The sequence below is a fragment of the Anomaloglossus baeobatrachus genome, chromosome 1 (genome assembly GCF_048569485.1).
Source record: "Anomaloglossus baeobatrachus isolate aAnoBae1 chromosome 1, aAnoBae1.hap1, whole genome shotgun sequence".
In the NCBI taxonomy this organism is placed as follows: Eukaryota; Metazoa; Chordata; class Amphibia; order Anura; family Aromobatidae; genus Anomaloglossus; species Anomaloglossus baeobatrachus.
Window position 1 is genome coordinate 395,209,098 of NC_134353.1, and position 20,122 is coordinate 395,229,219.

Consider the following 20,122-nt stretch of genomic DNA (forward strand, 5'->3'; position numbering starts at 1 on the left):
CCACACACTGACGCTCCTGAGCTGCTCCACTGCATTGACACCCCCGTTGAGCCCTCCATATCGTCCTGCGCCACCACTGCCGCCCCAGTAAGCAGTTTGTAAGACGCACCCCCTTTTTTTTCCCCCATTTTGGGGGGAAAAAGTGCTTCTTACAAACCGGAAAATGCGGTACCTTCTTTTTCCAGTTCAGCCTTTGAGCGGCGTGATCACTGTCCGCTCATCCCCATTATGTCACACTGGCTGCTGTGACACCCTGATGTCTGCTGATCTCACTTCAAAATCCAGAATTGTAAGTTGACCAAGTATCACCAAGGCGGGACCCAGTCTTCCTGAGTGACTGGGCTGTAGGTGGACTTTCATCGCACGTCACAGCATCTTGGGTGGTTGCGGCGCTCTGTTAAGGGCTGAAGGTGAGAGTGTGCGAGATGCTGGGCTGTGATGTGCGATAAAACTTCACCCACAGCCCAGTCACTCCGGGAGACTGGGTCCCGCCTTGGGGATGCCGGGTCAACTTCCAATTTCGGAAGTTGACGTGACATCACCGATAGTGATGAGTGGACTCGCAGATTATTGGGACCGATGGGACCCTGTTATCTGTTGTGTGTTTTTTTTTTTTTTTTTTTTTAATCCTGTTCTGGACCGGATGCCAGTCCCCATATCAGTCTGTAGGGATCAGAATCTGGCGATTAAAAATGTTGGTAGAAGAGAGAGGGGGATAAGGAGCAAGCGCACTGTTCTTACCGAGGCGTCGTCGTGGCTGTACACTGCTTCCAGGCCGCGCATTCACTTCCGGAGCCGCCCATTAGTCTTCATTGCATATTTACTACCCACCAGCATCTGTGATTGTTTGCAATCAGATGCGTCCCCAGCCTGTATGACTGCGTCTGCCTGCAGCCAATTACATGTGCTGTCTGCGGGTCTATATCATACAGTAAAAATAAATAAAATTGGTGTAGGGACCCCCCCATATTATGATACCAGCACAGATAAAGCATACGGCTACAGGCTGCACTCCCCAGCCATGCGCTTATTATTATTATTATTATTATTATTATTATTTATTTTTAGAGCACCATTGATTCCATGGTGCTGTACATGAGAAGGGGGTTACATACAGAATACATACACAAGTTTCAATAGACAGAATAGTACAGAGGGAAGAGGGTCCTGCCCTTGCGGGCTTACATTCTAAAGGATTTTGGGGAGGAGACGGTAGGTGGGGTGTAGATTGGGCGGCAGCTCCGCACGGTGGTGGGGGCGGCAGCTCCGCACGGTGGTGGGGGCGGCAGCTCCGCACGGTGGTGGGGGCGGCAGCTCCGCACGGTGGTGGGGGCGGCAGCTCCGCACGGTGGTGGGGGCGGCAGTTCCGCACGGTGGTGGGGGCGGCAGCTCCGCACGGTGGTGGGGGCGGCAGCTCCGCACGGTGGTGGGGGTGGCAGCTCCGCACGGTGGTGGGGGCGGCAGCTTATCTTGGCTGTGTGTCAAATTTGATAAGAGGGACCAAATGCGGCTTTTTTTTATTTAAATATTTTCTTTGTCGCTCCATTGGGAGACCCAGACAATTGGGTGTATAGCTTCTGCCTCCGGAGGCCACACAAAGTATTACACTTTAAAAAGTGTAACCCCTCCCCTCTGCCTATACACCCTCCCGTGCATCACTGGCTCCTCAGTTTTGTGCTTTTTGTTGAAGGAGGCACACATTCACGCAAGCTCCACATTTTAGTCAGCAGCAGCTGCTGATTATATCGGATGGAAGAAAAGAGGGCCCCAGGGCCCCCGGCATGCTCCCTTCTCACCCCACTAAGTCGGCGGTGCTGTTAAGGTTGAGGTACCCATTGCGGGTACAGAGGCTGGAGCCACATGCCGTTTTCCTTCCCCATCCCTTAGAGGCTCTGGGAGAAGTGGGATCCTAACCGTTCATCCAGGCACTGGGACCGGGCTCCTTCCGCAGCCCCTGTGGGAATCTGCCAGACAGGAGACTTAATATCATCAGGGACAGGCCCTGCATCCAAAAGGTACTCTGTGTCCCCTTAGGGACGGTGTATGGAGCGGTCGTGTCACTGACACCGCAGCGGCTGCTGTATTTTGATGACGGCCGGGACTACCCCGCCGACCGGGCCTGTTTGTCGGCCGCGGTATTAAATTTAGTCCCCGGCTTCTGCAGCCTAGTACCATATCTCCCGCCCACGGGCCTGCCAGTCAGGGGTAAGGGTGGGACGGTCGACTTAACGTCGGCAGTGAGGGCTGGAGCATACTTTAGTGTCCTCCTCCCCCCTCACTGATCACTGTGGGGCACCAGATTCCCGCACTTTATTAGTCGCCGCCCACGGCCCCCTCCTCCCCTGAGAGCTCCGGCAGCCATTTTTACAATCATTCTGCCGGTGGAGGATTTCAGGAACGAGCTCTGCAGCTCTGGGAGGCCCAAGGCAGGGAATCTGGTGGTCACACAACCGCTTTGGGCGGTCGGTAAGCCACACCGGTCACCGGTGCTGGTCTCCCTGGGGTGCCGAAGTGTATATATTTATATAATATCTGTATACATTTTCTCTGTTCGGCCGCATTGTGTTTGCTGGCTATATACCCTCAGTGATCACTCTCCTAGGAGACAACAGCATGTCGTTCACAAGGAGCAAGGGTGCCAAGACACAGGGTTATTTTGCAACCTGTACCTCTTGTGCGGCTATGTTACCTGCAGGTTCCACCTACCCTCACTGTGAGCAATGCTCGGCCCCCGTAGCACTCGCTCAGCCGGAGCCTCGGGCGCTGGTGGGACCCTCGGCTCAGGCAGAACCGCCGGCTCCCCCTGTCCAGGTGGCAGGGACAGAGTTTGCAGTTTTGGCTGAGAAACTCTCTGAGTCGCTTTCACAATCCATGGCTCAGTCTATGGATAAATGGTCTGCTAAGATACTAGAAGCCTTGCGGTCCAGACCGGTCCTTACACAGGCCCCGGGCACTGTAGGATCATCGCCCCCAGGCCGCTCTCGGGCTGCGCCGCAGCGTGCTCCTGGGGTGGCCCCTAGGTCTCACGGGGAGGAGTCCGGCACGGACCGTAGTCCCAGACCGGCTAAGCGGGCTCGCTGGGAATCTTCCCCGACTTCATCACGCTGTTCGGGGTCTCAGCTTGATGACTCTCTGGAGGATGAAGCGGACGTCGCAGCTCAGGGCTCTGAACCTGACGTTGCTCTCAATCTTGATACACCTGAAGGGGACGCCATAGTAAATGACCTTATAGCGTCTATCAACCAGGTGCTAGATCTCTCTCCCCCAACTCCACTTATAGAGGAGTCGGATTCGCAGCAGGAAAAGCACCAGTTTAGGTTTCCCAAACGTACACGGAGTGCGTTTTTCGATCACTCTAACTTCAGAGAGGCTGTCCAGAAGCACAGAGCATTTCCGGACAAGCGCTTTACTAAGCGCCTTAATGACACACGTTACCCCTTCCCCTCTGACGTAGTTAAGGGTTGGGCTCAATGTCCCAAGGTGGATCCGCCAGTCTCTAGACTGGCGGCTAGATCCGTGGTTTCAGTGGCAGATGGTTCATCGCTCAAGGATGCCACTGACAGGCAGATAGAGCTCCTGATGAAATCCATCTATGAAGCCACAGGTGCGTCTTTTGCCCCGGCCTTCGCAGCCGTGTGGGCACTCCAAGCTATCTCAGCTTGTCAGTCTGAGATTAATGCGGTCACACGTACCTCTGCTCCGCAAGTTGCGTCCTTGACTTCTCAGGCGTCGGTATTTTCATCCTACGCCATGAATGCCGTCCTGGACTCTGCTAGCCGTACAGCGGTAGCGTCCGCCAACTCGGTGGCAGTCCGCAGGGCCATGTGGCTACGCGAATGGAAGGCAGACTCTGCTTCCAAGAAGTTCTTAACCGGTTTGCCATTTTCCGGCGACCAATTGTTTGGCGAGCGATTGGATGAAATTATTAAACAATCCAAGGGTAAGGACTCGTCCTTACCCCAGTCCAAGCCACACAGACCTCAGCAACGGAAAATTCAATCGAGGTTTCGGTCCTTTCGGCCCTCAGCCAGGTCCCAACCTTCCTCGTCCAACAGGCCACAGAAGGGCCAGAGGAACTCTTATGCATGGCGGTCTAAGTCACGTCCGCCAAAGGCCGCCGGAGGCACCGTCTCCAAGGCGGCCTCCTCATGACTTTCGGCCTCCCCAAACCGCATCCTTGGTCGGTGGCAGGCTCTCCCGCTTTTGCGGCGCCTGGTGGCCAAATGTCCAAGACTGATGGGTGAGAGACATTCTGTCTCACGGTTACAGGATAGAGTTCAGCTCTCGTCCCCCGACTCGTTTCTTCAGAACATCTCCGCCCCCCGAGCGAGCCGAGGCACTTTTTCAGGCGGTGAACACTCTGAAGACAGAGGGAGTTGTAATCCCCGTTCCCCCTTCAGGAACGTGGTCGCGGGTTTTACTCCAACTTGTTCGTGGTGCCAAAAAAGGACGGATCATTCCGTCCCGTTCTGGACCTCAAACTGCTCAACAGACATGTGAGAACCAGACGGTTTCGCATGGAATCTCTCCGTTCGGTCATCGCTTCGATGTCCCAAGGAGACTTCCTAGCATCAATCGACATCAGGGATGCTTATCTCCATGTGCCGATCGCACCAGAGCATCAACGCTTCCTGCGTTTCGCCATCGGGGACGAACACCTTCAGTTTGTGGCACTGCCGTTCGGCCTGGCGACAGCCCCACGGGTCTTCACCAAGGTCATGGCATCCGTTGTAGCGGTCCTACACTCTCAAGGCCACTCGGTGATCCCTTACTTGGACGATCTCCTAGTCAAAGCACCCTCCCGGGTGGCATGTCAACACAGCCTGACCGTGGCTCTGGAGACTCTCCAGAGATTCGGGTGGATCATCAATTTCCCAAAGTCAAAACTGACACCGACCCAATCACTGACTTACCTCGGGATGGAGTTTCATACTCTCTCAGCGATAGTCAAGCTACCGCTGGACAAACAGCGTTCGCTGCAGACAGGGGTGCACTCTCTTCTTCGGGCCCAGTCACACCCCTTGAGGCGCCTCATGCACTTCCTGGGGAAGATGGTGGCAGCAATGGAGGCAGTCCCCTTTGCGCAGTTTCATCTGCGTCCACTCCAATGGGACATTCTCTGCAAATGGGACAGGAGGTCGACGTCCCTGGACAGGAACGTCTCTCTTTCCCTGGCAGCCAAAACCTCACTTCAGTGGTGGCTCCTTCCCACTTCTCTGTCGAAGGGAAAATCCTTCCTGCCCCCATCCTGGGCTGTGGTCACGACGGATGCGAGTCTGTCAGGGTGGGGAGCGGTTTTTCTCCACCACAGGGCTCAGGGAACCTGGACTCTGACAGAGTCTTCCCTTCAGATCAATGTTCTGGAAATAAGGGCAGTGTATCTGGCCCTGAAGGCGTTTCATCGCTGGCTGAAGGGCAGGCAGATCCGCATACAGTCTGACAACGCCACGGCGGTCGCGTACATCAACCATCAGGGCGGCACGCGCAGCCGTCAAGCCTTCCAAGAAGTTCGGCGGATTCTGCTGTGGGCGGAGGCCACAGCATCCACCATCTCCGCAGTTCACATCCCGGGCGTAGAAAACTGGGAAGCAGACTTCCTCAGTCGCCAGGGCATGGACGCAGGGGAATGGTCTCTTCACCCGGACGTGTTTCGAGAGATCTGTTGCCGCTGGGGAACGCCAGACGTCGATCTCATGGCGTCTCGGCACAACAACAAAGTCCCGGCATTCATGGCACGGTCTCAAGATCACAGAGCTCTGGCGGCGGACGCATTAGTTCAGGATTGGTCGCAGTTTCGACTACCTTATGTGTTTCCTCCTCTGGCAATGCTGCCCAGAGTGTTACGCAAGATCAGGTCCGACTGCCGCCGCGCCATCCTCGTCGCTCCAGACTGGCCGAGGAGGTCGTGGTACCCAGATCTGTGGCACCTCACGGTGGGTCAACCGTGGGCACTCCCAGACCGACCAGACTTGCTGTCTCAAGGGCCATTTTTCCATCTGAATTCTGTGGCCCTCAACCTTACTGTGTGGCCATTGAGTCCTGGATCCTAGCGTCCTCAGGGTTATCTCAAGATGTCATTGCCACTGAGACAGGCCAGGAAACCAACGTCCGCCAAGATCTATCACAGGGCTTGGAGGATCTTCTTATCCTGGTGCTCTGATAAGGGTTTTACCCCCTGGCCATTTGCCTTACCCACCTTTCTTTCCTTCCTTCAATCCGGAATGGACAAGGGTTTGTCTCTCGGTTCTCTCAAGGGACAAGTTTCGGCGCTTTCCGTGTTTTTTCAAAAGCGTCTAGCCAGACTTCCGCAGGTCCGCACGTTCCTGCAGGGAGTTTGCCACATAGTCCCACCTTACAAGCGGCCGCTGGAACCTTGGGATCTTAACAGAGTGCTAAGGGCTCTTCAGAAACCACCTTTCGAGCCGCTGCGGGATGTCTCTCTATCACGTCTTTCGCAGAAGGTGGCTTTTCTAGTGGCGGTTACATCGCTCCGTAGAGTGTCGGAGCGTTAGCAGCGTTGTCATGCAAAGCCCCCTTCCTGGTTTTTCACCAGGATAAGGTGGTTCTGCGTCCAGTCCCGGAATTCCTCCCTAAGGTGGTATCCCCGTTTCATCTCAATCAGGATATTTCCTTACCTTCATTTTGCCCTCATCCGGTTCACCAATGTGAAAAGGATTTGCACTTGTTAGATCTAGTAAGAGCACTCCGGCTCTACGTGTCTCGCACGGCGCCCCTGCGCCGTTCAGATGCGCTCTTTGTCCTGGTCGCTGGCCAGCGTAAAGGGTCGCAGGCTTCCAAGTCAACCTTGGCTCGGTGGATCAAGGAACCGATTCTTGAAGCCTACCGTTCTTCTGGGCTTCCGGTTCCTTCAGGGCTGAAAGCCCATTCTACCAGAGCCGTGGGTGCGTCCTGGGCATTGCGGCACCAGGCTACGGCTCAGCAGGTGTGTCAGGCGGCTACCTGGTCTAGTCTGCACACTTTCACGAAACACTATCAGGTGCATACCTATGCTTCGGCAGATGCCAGCCTAGGTAGGCGAGTCCTTCAGGCGGCGGTTGCCCACCTGTAAGAGGGGGCCGTTTTCGGCTCTTTTTATCGAGGTATTCTTTTACCCACCCAGGGACTGCTTTTGGACGTCCCAATTGTCTGGGTCTCCCAATGGAGCGACAAAGAAGGGAATTTTGTTTACTTACCGTAAATTCCTTTTCTTCTAGCTCCTATTGGGAGACCCAGCACCCGCCCCTGTTCCCTTCGGGCTGTTGTTCTGTTGTGTACACATGTTGTTCATGTTGAATTGTTCCTTTGGTTCGTAGTTTCAGTTCTCCGAACATCCTTCGGATTGAATTTACCTTAGACCAATTTATAAGTTTCCTCCTTCCTGCTTTTGCACCAAAACTGAGGCGCCCGTGATGCACGGGAGGGTGTATAGGCAGAGGGGAGGGGTTACACTTTTTAAAGTGTAATACTTTGTGTGGCCTCCGGAGGCAGAAGCTATACACCCAATTGTCTGGGTCTCCCAATAGGAGCTAGAAGAAAAGGAATTTACGGTAAGTAAACAAAATTCCCTTCTTTCAATACGACATGCGGTCCCCCTAATTTTGATACCCTGCCAAGATAAAGCCTGACAAAACAGATGACTGCAATAATGCTGATTTGAAGATTAATGCTGTCGTATCACTTTTACCAGACAGTGAATGGAAATAAAAGCTAAATAAACAATAAATTCCTGAATTGTTGCATTTTGTTCACCCTGCCTCCCAAAAATCAGAATAAAAGGCAATCAAAAAATGTTGTGCACCCCAAAATAACAATATAATCTACAATTCCTTCCACAAAAGTAATCAAACCCCCATATGACTTTATTGGAAGAAAAATGGAAAACAGATAGCTTTAAGTGTTTTTCTGGGGCCAACATGTTAGGCTATACGTTGAATTTGATGAAATAACCTTCGACCTTAAAAAAAAATCTGAAACTATGCAAGTACAATTAAATCGATCAAGATTATCGTCTTTGATTATCTTGATTGTTTTAATTGTACTGACCTGAAAAAGTAGTTTTATCACTAAGGGTAAGTTCACACAGTGCGTTTTTCGCGGTGTTTTTGCGCAGTTTTCGGGTGCGTTTTTGCTCAGAAAACTGCATGACTTTGCTTCCCCAGCAAAGTCTGAGTTTTCATTTTTGCTGTCTGCACACAGCGTTTTTTTTCAGCTGCGTTTTTGTGGTGCCACAAAAACGCAGCATGTCAATTATTCCCGCGTTTTTCACTGCGCTTTTCATCCATTGAGTGCAATGGGATGTTGAAAGACGCAATGAGAAACGCAAATAGGTGCGTTTTGGTGCGTTTCTAAGACCAAAAACGCAGCTATAAACGCAGGAGGTGGGTAGTAAAGTGACATGTACAGGAAGAGGATTCCTTCTGTCAGTAAACACAGAAGCGTGAATCCTCCCGGTACCGTCACCGCTGCGTCCACCTCCCGTCCTGTGCATGTATGCTGCCGTGCGGCGCCATGTCTGGGCGGGAGGTGGAAGCGGCTGCGAAAACAAAAGTGAACAGTAGAAAAAAAAAAAATGTCATACTCACCTGTCTGCAGACTCCCGGTACCTCTCCTCCTGGTACCGCCGCTCCGGGTGTGTGCAGTCTCCCCGGGTACGTGTGATGGATCACCTGATATAGTCACCTGACGTGTCAGCTGATCATAAGTCTCGGGCTGATGCCAGCGGCCGGCCGGTTTAACCTATCAGCGGATGCGTCAGGAGACTTCACCCTGATTACCGGCAGCTGCTGCAGCGATCGGACGGGATCAGACTCCTCCAGGAGCTGCCGGTATTCAGCACATAAGTGAGTTTTTGTTTTTTTTTTTGTTTTTTTTTGCACCGATGCATCTGCTGATTATATAAACGGCTTTTATACAATCAGCTGATGTGTGATGTGATTCAGGCACTTGAACCTGACACATCATCTGATCGCTTTTCCTTCCAGAAAACCGATCAGATGATATTGGATCCGGATTGGACGGCGCGGGACCCTTGACCTAGGATTACTGTGGAGGGGGGCTCTTTATTTCAATAAAGATGGAGTCACTAATTGTGTTGTGTTTTATTTCTAATAAAAATATTTTTGTGTGTTGTGGGTTTTTTTATCTTTACTAGAAATTCATGGTGGCCATGCCTAATATTGGCGTGACACCATGAATTTCGGGCTTAGGGCCAGCTGATAATATACAGCTAGCCCTAACCCCATTATTACCCAGTGAGCCACCCGGCATCAGGGCAGCTGGAAGAGTTGGATACAGCGCCAGAAGATGGCGCTTCTATGAAAGCGCCATATTCTGGGGTGGCGGCGGACTGCAATTCGCAGCGGGGGTGCCCAGAAAGCATGGGCACCCTGCACTGTGGATTCCAATCCCCAGCTGCCTAGTTGTACCCAGCTGGACACAAAAATTAGGCGAAGCTTACGTCATTTTTTTTTTTTTTTTTTTTAATTTCATGAAATTCATGAAATAATTAAAAAAAGAAAAAAGGGCTTCTCTATATTTTTGGTTCCCAGCCGGGTACAAATAGGCAGCTGGGGGTTGGGGGCAGCCCGTACCTGCCTGCTGTACCCGGCTAGCATACAAAAATATGGCGAAGCCCACGTCATTTTTTTTGTTTGAGGGGGCAAAGAAATCCTGCATACAGTCCTGGAAGGAGGATGCTGAGCCTTGTAGTTCGACAGCTGCTGTCTGCTGTCCTGCATAAACTATTGGATGGAGGATGCTGAGCCTTGTAGGTCTGCTCCCCCTGACTCTCCCTCCAGCATACAGTCCTGGATGGAGCATGCTGAGCCTTGTAGTTCTGCAGCTGCTGTCTGCTCTCCTGCATACACTATTGGATGGAGTATGCTGAGCCTTGTAGTTTTGCAGCTGCTGTCTGCTCTCCTGCATACACTATTGGATGGAGTATGCTGAGCCTTGTAGTTCTGCAGCTGTCTGCTCTCCTGCATACACTAGGGGAGAATGAAGAACATATTGAAGAAGGAAATGACATCAGACCTTTTTTTTTTTTTTGTTCACTGATAAAAAAACGCATAAAGACGCAGTGAGCAAAAACGCAGCAAAAAAACGCACCAAATCGCGGCAAAATGCACGCGTTTTTTGCCGCGTTTTTTTTGCCGCGGGGGTGTTTTTGTGCGTTTGCCGCAAAAAACGCACAAACGCAGCGTCAAAAAAACGCAGTGTGTGAACCTCGCCTAATACTGCACGATGAACAGCATTTTAAAAAAAAAAATCTGCCTCCCAAAGATTTCAATAAGGATATGTTCATTTTTTCCTGCGCTCTGTGTAAAGCTCTGAAATATGTGATTCAGAGGACACCCCTGACGGAAACTTCACTGTAATGAGGTAGATTGAGACCCTATGGACTCCGTTTGGTCTATGATCCAGTGTTTGGCTTTTTATTGGCTTACAAAATCGTGGTTGACCACAACTTATGTACCATTGGAAAGACTTATTCTACTGAACAGAGGCCAGACAAAGCCCAGAGTAACTCTGGCTTTCTTATTATTGTGAATGGATACATCAGGGGTTTTTTCTGAATAACATATTTTAGAGATGCAGATGGAAACCCCGATGTAAATGCTCAGTGTAGAATGCATGATAAATGTAAACCGAGCCTTAAGTGATCCAAAATGTTCTTTACCTCAAAATGCTCCCAAGAAAACCTTCAACACAATCTATAAAAAACAAGCCCCACTCAGGTTGATCATCCGTTAACGGAAATATAGTGGGTGTTCATATTACTGGTAGTATAACTGTTTTGGAAAAGCAGCTCTGCTCCTCCCCGAAAGAAATCCAGCTAAATCTGTGCTCGCGAAGCCAAATGTCACCCTCCCTTCTGAGCTCCAGAGTGTGCCTACACCGCAGTTAGCGTCCACGTGTTTGATATTACTGTAGCATTGAGAGCCCACTTAATTTATGGGACGTGAATCTCCAAAAGCACAAGCTGGGCTCAAAGTGTTGGGAACTATAATGGAATATTTGCAATTTTTCACTCTACAACATCCACCACGTTTGTTTCTGAAAAACTCCCATGGAGTCAAAATAATCACTGTAACTATAGCTTCCGAGCTTTGCACTGTGGTGGAAAAGTAGTTTCTGATCACATGGGGTATCATTGTATTCTGGAGAAAATGGACCACAAAATGTGTTGTGTAGCTTCTCCTATTAACCCTGTTGAGAATTGATAACTTAGAGCTAAAGAAACATTTTCATGGAAAATATGTACATTTTCATTTTCACAGCCCAGTGTTATAACATATTGTGAATTAGCTGTGGTTTAAAAATACTGAATACACACCTCTTGAAGAATTCACCTAGGGATAATTTCCAAACTGGGGTCACTTATTAGGGGTTTCTGCGGATTTGGCATCTCTGGGACTTTCCCATTGTGACATTATGTCCACATTCTAGTCTAAGAAAAATTGGCATTGATATTTTAAGTGCTGCTTCTTACCTTCTTAGCCCTGCAATGTGCCCATACAGTAGTTTCTGACCACTTATGTGGTAAGGGCAGCACGGTGGCTCAGTGGTTAGCACTGCAGTCTTGCAGCACTGGGGTCCTGGGTTCAAATCCCACCAAGGACACCATCTGCAAGGAGTTTGTATGTTCTCCCCGTATTTGCGTGGGTTTCCTCCGGGTACTCCGGCTTCCTCCCACACTCCAAAGACATACAGATAGGACTCTAGATTGTGAGCCCCAATGGGGACAGATGTTGCCAATGTATGTAAAGCGCTGTGGAATTAATAGCGCTATATAAATGAATAAAATTATTATTATTATTATTATTATTATTATTATTATTATTATTATTATTGACGTATTCGAGTAGTATCACAAAACATTGGTGGTCCAGTTTCTCCTGTTACCCTTATGAAAATGCAAAGTTCATGACTAATGCAACATTTTTAAATTCCTGGGGAGGTACAGTTTCCAAAATGAGGCCACTTGTGGTGGTTTCTGCGGATTTTGAATTGTGGGGGTTCTCCTAATGTGACATGACATCTGTAATATATTCCAGCTAAAATCTTATTCCAAAAATCAAATGTCTCCCCTTCCCTTCTGTGCCCAAACAATAGTTTAATATCCAAATTTGGGGTATCTGTATTCTCCAGAGAAATTGCAAAACAAATTATTGGTCCAATTTCTTTTGTTGCCTTATAAAAATGAGAAATTTACCGCTAAAGAAACATTTTCATGGGAAAAAAAAATATTTTCACTACCCAATATTACAAAATTCTGTAAAGCAGCTGTAGGCTTAACATGGTCATCACACCCATAAATAATTTCATTGAAAGTTGTAGTTTCCAAAATGGTCATTTGTTGGTGGAGAATTCGGTTGTTTTGGCACCTTGGGGACTCTGCAAATGTAACATGGGGTCTACATTCTATTCTATCTAAAGTTATGCTCCAAAAATCCAATGGCACTACTTTCCCTTTCGAGTCGTGCCCCCAAACAGTTGTTTCCATCCACATATGGGGACTCTGTATCCTATGGAGAAATTGCACAACAAATTGTAGTGTCCCTTTTTAGTATTGTGAATATAAAAAAAAATTAAGGCTAAAGCCTGTAAGGCTTGTAAAGAGTTGACAAACTGTTTGAATGGGGGTTTTACTACATTGAGGGATGCAAATTTTAAAATAAGGGTCCTGTTTGGGTTTTTTTTTTTTTTTTAATACAGGCCCATCAAAGTTACTACAAAAATGAAGTGGTCCCTAAAGATATAGGCTTTGTAAATTTTATTGAGAGAAGATAAAAAAATTGTTGATAAAGCCTATAACTTTTTCCTGAAATCTTAACCCAGAAAAAAAGTTCATTCAAGAATGATGTGATTGGAAAGTCGACATGTGGAAAGTTTTAATCATACCACACAATACAGTTATTAAATATCTGATCTAGGGGCATGAAAATTCAAAGTTCGAAAATTGGGATTGTAATTTTTTACATATTTTCATAAATGCAAATCATATCAACCTAAATTTAGCGGTAACATAAAGTTCAATTTGAAACGAAAAATTAATTCTCGGAATTACTGGGATATGTGGAAGGGTTCCAGAGTTATTACCACAAATAGTGGCACTGGTCAGAATTGGAAAAAATTGGCCCAGTCAAGAATGTGAAAATAGGCTTCGACAGCAAGTGTGTTTTCCTCTGAGATGTCATAGCGCTTTAGATTTGAAGATACCTGGCAGAAATAATGCATTCATCATAACCATGCCCACTGTTGGGCACATAACTCCATATGTGCCAACGGACCCACTAGAGTTGTGCAAGGGCAAATTAGAGATGATAGACCAGCTCGGAGAATCAAGAGACACTTGTGTAGTGTTCAGCATAAGGATTCTACTTTATTGGAATGTAAGCAGGGTTTAAGTACACCCTTGACCTTGAACAAAGAAGGCTAGGTTTTGTGCCAAATAGCAAGCTGTGGTTATTCAACATGTTTTCTACAATTACGACTGCGCAGAGATAGCTCGTTCACCATCAGGAATTTAGGAGCAATTGTGAATTGCATAGGAAAGTTGTAGTGTAAAGGTGCTTTGTAGTGGATTTGAAACATATAAAATGGAGAAGACTAAATGGATTCTGATCTCTCACAATCCCTCGTTTTGTGATTCTAGAAGACCTTAAATGTTCCTGTGACCGTAATCCAGGGGCTAGCTCCTTCCTGCCGTAGTGTGGACCAAGCCTTTCACCTAAGCTTCCATACTGTTCTATACTCTGGTAGCAGGAAGCTAAGAAAAGATTTTTGAATTCATAATTATTTAAAAAAAAAGAAAAACCCCATTCTTTAAATTGGTGTTATATTTGTAGAAATTGCACATTTTATGTTTGGAACTACTGCAAGATGTGGTTTGTGGAGGAAAGTGAGTGTGAAACTACAGAACAAATGTGACGTGCTCCAGCACCCAGTCATATCAATGTGTAATGCAAGGTTTGCCAAGTCCCTCAGAGTAGAGTGACTTTTTTGTAACTGTCAGTGTAGGATTAAAAAGCCCCAAATTTAGCAATGACATTTGCCACAATGTGGGCATAATATTGTGGTATAAAGCCAGTCATACAAGCAGAGCCATAAAGAGGGAGAACATGTCAAGCAAAATGTGCCAAAATCATAAGGTATGGTAAGTGTGCCAATGTATTGGTTTATTAGTGTCTGGCATGTCGAGAAAGATGCACCAAATCTATATCAAAAAGTGCGCAGAAATAAATTTGACAAACCTTCTGCTTCCCTAGGGTAGGTTGATCACCATGTTTCACAAATAATGGGATACTGTGTCATCTTATACTGCTTGTACAGGAATAATTGTGGTGTTTTTACCACGCCGATTATCCTTTCAATAAAAAACCCAAGCATCTAGTTTTTGATCGCTTTATCCACAGCAGAGGTGATAGCTTGTTGATCAGTGGGGCACCAACTGCTGGGACTAGCCCTGATTGGCAAAACATGGAACTTTTGTCTCTGATGGCACAGAGCGGTATACCGTGTATTCAACTGCCACTCCATTTACTTTTGGGTTGCTATCTGCTGTTTCCAGCAGCCATGTAGAGAATGAATAAAGCAGCGGTCGGGCATCTAACATGCCATCCATTTTGTAAACTGAATGAAAGTTACCCATCAAGGGATAAAAAAAGAAAAATCTGTGATCTGCCTACTTATGCAGGTTCCTGTGATGGGATGCCCACTGATCAGCAAGTTAACTGGACCAACCCTTTTCAGGCTTTAAGTTTAATCTTTTTGACATTGTTGTGAATATGCAAGATACAGTAGTTTGTTTTTTTAAAAGTGGGACAATGTATAGATTTATATTGGATTGTCACTTTTATATTCATAATGAAGCAAATATATTAGAAATACTGTAAATCATCTCCATGTATTATAAAATGAAAAACAAAACTTGTCTGTCCACAGGACCCTCGTAGAGGCTTTGGCATTGCCATCTCTGGAGGCAGAGATCGACCCTCTAGAACAGATGGAGACAACTCGGTTATTGTGTCGGATGTTGTTCGTGGTGGCCCTGCTGATGGTAGATTACAGTATGTCCAGCTTTATAGTACCTTCTGCCTTTTATATAGCATTGGGGGACGATGTGTCCAGAGACAACAGGCCTAGCACCATATGCTTGGTTTGTACTGAGCAAGCAAAAATGGCAGAACATGTATTCTAGTGATGGCTTCAAGATGTTCTCATGTTTCTTAGGGTGTGTGCATATGATATACCACCAGCATCAATCAAGAGTTTTGAAGGTGTGTGTGTGTGTGTGTGTGTGTGTCCGTGTCCGTGTCCGTGTCCGCTAAAGGAAGCCGCATCATCGCATTTCCCATCACAAAATTTTGCAGACACCTAATTTGACTCAAACGTCATAGACTATGTTTTGAGGGGAAAATGTAACCCCGTGCTTTAGTTATTCGACAAAAAACCTGCTTACATTAAAGTTAATGGAGCTGGGAGCTACAGGTCATTATTAGGAGCTGTGATTGGTTGCTAAAGGCAACGCAGGGCATTTTTAGTATAAGACAGCTTAGGTGTGAGGTAGTTTGATTTCAGTAGAGAGAAACCCATACAGAGACCCACCCAGACGGAGAGAGTGTGGGAGACACTTACTATCCTGGGCAACGCCGGGTACTACAGCTACTTCCATATGTGTCTGCTTTCAAGCACAAGTTGCCGAAAGAAAGGTCATGTCACTTTTTTTAACTTCCTTTTATATATATTTATAACCTGAAAAAAAGGTATGCAATTTTTTTCCTATTTTCCACTTTTTTGTGCTTTTTGAGGCTAATTCCAAGCAGAATCCAGTTGAAATAGACACTATGTGCACATAACTTTACATGATACTATACTTATGCATTACTTTTACTGCCGTTATTGGCTTCATTCTGAGCTTACTATACATACATTTTGGACTCTTCAGGACCAGAGATCGCATAGTAATGGTAAATGGCGTATCTATGGAAAATGTGACGTCATCTTTTGCTATACACAGTCTAAAATCCTGTGTCAAAACTGCAAATGTGGTAAGTTGACCTTCCATCGTATCGTGTGTATGTTATATAGTATTAGTATAGTATGGTTTGCCAAAATGTGTGGCAAAAAATAGTTCCATGGGTGGGGAAAAAAAGACAACGGTCCATTAACTTCAACCATTCTCTACCAAGTATACATTTAGTTATTTTTTATTACTATCTATACCCCACAATGTTTTGTGCACTGAGGAAATGATCCAGCCGTTCTGTAAAAGCGGATATAGTCTCCTAGCGCCAGCATCTGTCTGGCCTTGGCTGCACTATTTCCCTTCTTGTTCACTAGGAGCAACGTCCTGCTGTAGTGATCCTAATCCTGGACCTGCATCCCAAATATCAGCCAAACAGGCGTATTTACTAGGTTGTGCCAGATCAGGAGTAGGCATCCCTGACACTTCCCCCTACTCCTTCTTCTAACTGTTACCTAGCTACCTACTTCTGGGTTCTGACCTATCACACCTCCATATCACTGGCCCCACCCAGAGGATGCTCAGTGAGCTCTAAACTTTAAAGACCCATTATCTGGGCATCCAAACATGCAACTTACTGACATTGAGCGCAGATATATTCACCCTCAAACTGCTGTTCAAGGCATGACTACATCTCACAAGATGCACACTTGACAGCCTTGCCCTTGCAGCATATACTAAATGGCAGCACTGTATCTAGTGGGGCAGGCAAGGCAAGGGGAACAAATTTGCTGATACTGTGAAAACAGCATTTCATTAGCATGGATTTGAATAAATGGGAAAAAAAAATGCAAAACAAGGTGGCAAAAACGCCCTGTGTGAACATAGCCTTAGTGTGTAAATTGCATATGAACGGTGGGCCAACTGATGACTACTCAAACTGCCAGGGAGGGGAGGGGGAGGGGGGGGGGGCACGCGAAAGTGAATTATTGCCCCGAGTGCTGAAAAACCTAGGTGCATGGGGATAAACAGTACAGATAAGATCAGAAAAACAATGGAAAACTAGTAAAGAAAATGGCAAACTATGATATTGTATTTAACAATGCACTTACCTGCAGCGCCCAGCACTAAAAATACAGCCTTCAGTTAGAGTCAATGGAACAAATGGACCAATGTTTACCTATGTACCCAACTGCTGCCTCCGCACTTACCGTGCAGCCTCTGCTCTGCTCAGAAGCCCTCACTTGGGGTTATTGGAACTTATAGTTCTCCAACCATCTAATTATTTTTTTTTTTTTTTTTGTTACATTCTGGCAAACTGTTCGAAGTTACTAGCTGCAAATATGCCCAAGACGTATGCAGTATTTTGGTCAAAGGGTTGAATAATTGTGCTGGCATTGATTCTTTGTAGCATGAATTCATGTACTGTTGCAGTGTATTACTTTTTTTTTTTTTCTTTTCTCATTCTTGTATAATTTTTATATTTTATTCCTTTAAATCCCTCCCCACCCCCCATTACAGACCGTAAAACGACCTAGAAAAATTCAGATTCCAGTGAGCAGCTCTGTCCCTGCCTCTACAGGACCGTCACAAATGGCTTACGTATCTGACCGCTTATCTGATTCCTATAGCCGAGATGAAGACCAACCAGAATCTCCTGTGCAGTGGAGAGAAGGATACTCAAGTTCTACTAGAGAAGCACATGAGGATATGGCTCGAGGTTATGAAGGAGATTCTTCTAGTGGACGTAGCTCAGGAGGATCTCGTACAACATCTTCCTACCATGCTAGACATCGCAGGACCAGGGGAGGGGGAAGTGAAATTGGAAATTATTCTAGAAGGAGGACTGGTAAAGACAAATATGGTTCTGGCAGTGATACAAGGGTTTCCAATAGAATGAAAGATACTGCTAGTGCTCTGGAAGGTTCTGTGAGTGAGAATGGAGATTACTCAAGGAGAGGATCTGGCAGTGAGGCAGGGCAAAGGGAACACAATGGCCTAGAACTGGTTTCGGGATTCAAGCGCCTACCCGTTCAAGATGTACCCTCCAAACCTGTTAAAACTGTACTGGTGAAACGCATAGAAAATCAAGGTACGCTGCAATGCAGAATATTTGTTCATCCCTTTACTCATAATAGTTTATAAATCTTGTGTTTTATTCTTAGGCCTCTTCTCCATATGTCTCCATGTAGCTTTTGTTACTTCCATTGCATTGGATGGATGGTGCAGGGAAACGGTTATGGTAATTGATCTCATAGTATTTTATGGGATTGTTCCCGTTCAACCTTTGCACCAGTTGCTGCACCAAATTGGTTTTCAAGTCTGATCAGAATCTAGCTTGTAGCATTTTGTGATCCAGCTATGATCAGGGCACAACCTTAGTTTTAATGTGTCCAGCTCAATCTTAGAAAAAAAACTGACCAGACTCCACTGAAAATAGGAAATCCAGCATTATTGCTCTCCTTTTCTATACTCCCACAGAGTATGGCTTGAAGCTGGGTAGTCAGATCTTCATTAAACATATTACCGAGACTGGTTTGGCAGCTCAGGAGAAATCCCTGCAGGAGGGTGACCTCATTCTTAAGGTTTGTGTTTCCTTACTTACTCTCTTCATCCTCCAGCTCTTCTCCTTCTCTCTTGCACTGTAATCTGGATTAGGAAAGTTATATAAATACTATAGATTTTTTTTTTCTTCAATTTATAGATAAATGGTGTGGCAAGTGAGAATATGTCCTTGGCTGATACTCGTCGGCTTATTGAGAAGTCCAAAGGCAAACTTACTCTCACAGTTTTGAGAGATAATCGACAGTTCCTGGTCAACATTCCAGAAGTTAGAGACAGTGAAAGTGAGGGTCGGAGTTCTGCCCCAGATGGTAAGGTTTTGTGCTACTGAAGACATGACTAACACCATAGAGAGGGTGGCATACCTAGCATAGACTGTGTTTTCTATGGGGTATGCTTATTTATAAGGGTCGTTGTATATCTGCCAGTAAATACAGCAACCATTAGTCCAGTGTCAGGGGTGTGTGAGGATATTGAGAGTTCATAATGGAGTCTACTGAATACAGTCACAGCGACTGTGAACCAGATGGCACAATGTGGCATTCTTATAGCCCTACAGACCTGTCATTATATGTGTTATATGGTATATGCATACGACATGCTGTACATTATCTAAAGACCTGGATGCAGCACCAATTGCGATCTTTGCCATTCCCAGGAGAGACTGTTTGACGTAGCTAGAATATTTTGCTATGGCCTGTCCTTAGAGACACTAGGTATATTTCTCTGCAGCTGATCCCAGATAATTGATAGATTTCAGATGGCAGAATCAGAGACTACCATAGCTTTTCAAAGAAGTGTAGAATATAATCTGTTTATTGCCACTGTCAAGTTTTGTGGTTTTTTTTTTTCATATATCATAACAGATATATCGGAGTTGAGTTCAGATGCCTCCCCACCACCTTCTCAGCCTCCGCCACCGCCTCCAGGACAAACCCATAGGAGCTCCACTGAAAGTTTGGAAAACCCTGTGTAAGGACCATTATACTTGGCCTTCAAAATTTCATCATACACATGTCTTTAACTGAGCAGGAATCTCTTATATTTTTTTTTTTTTTAATTCATAGGGAGAGTCATCAGTTCAATGGAGCACCATCCCCAAAGATGGATGTATTAGAACGTCAAGATGGTAAGGCAGTTCGACAGAAGAGCATTTGTTATTTCCATTCACATTGTATATTTCCACTGTTTTGGTTCCTAAGTATCTAGTGACTGATGTTAGTCCATCGGAGAAAGAGAAAAGACGTTATTTTTTCACATGGGTCATATGGGTATGAGGTAATGTTACTTGTAAAGACCTTGTTTCACCATAAACAAACCCTTTAAAGCGCACGAATCACCAGGATTTTCCTATATAACCTAAAGCCAGGGCTATACTCTCACTATCGGGCTGATTCTATACGAGTACACACAATAATCTGACAAAATTATTCAGATAAGAAGCTCAAGAAATCAATTTCATGTTAAAAATTAGATTTATTTTTTTTTTTTTATTGAAAAAATAACATAAAAATTGTTTTAGTTCCACAGTATAAACCCAGGACGTGGAAAAGGTCATATACATGTATAAATGAGTAACAAGAATATATATAG

The 20,122-nt window shown here is 46.1% G+C and overlaps 1 protein-coding gene across 2 annotated transcripts in view; it reads left to right on the plus strand.

Moving 5' to 3' along the window:
- The window catches only part of TJP3 (tight junction protein 3), a 78,385-nt gene that overhangs the window by 28,493 nt on the left and 29,770 nt on the right, over positions 1 to 20,122 (plus strand). For both annotated transcript variants that reach the window (XM_075352574.1, XM_075352575.1), the window contains exons 3-9: positions 14,947 to 15,071; positions 15,950 to 16,052; positions 17,489 to 18,059; positions 18,449 to 18,552; positions 18,672 to 18,840; positions 19,396 to 19,501; positions 19,597 to 19,658. In XM_075352574.1, coding sequence (XP_075208689.1) covers positions 14,947 to 15,071; positions 15,950 to 16,052; positions 17,489 to 18,059; positions 18,449 to 18,552; positions 18,672 to 18,840; positions 19,396 to 19,501; positions 19,597 to 19,658 — 1,240 coding nt within the window. The remainder of the gene's footprint in view (positions 1 to 14,946; positions 15,072 to 15,949; positions 16,053 to 17,488; positions 18,060 to 18,448; positions 18,553 to 18,671; positions 18,841 to 19,395; positions 19,502 to 19,596; positions 19,659 to 20,122) is intronic.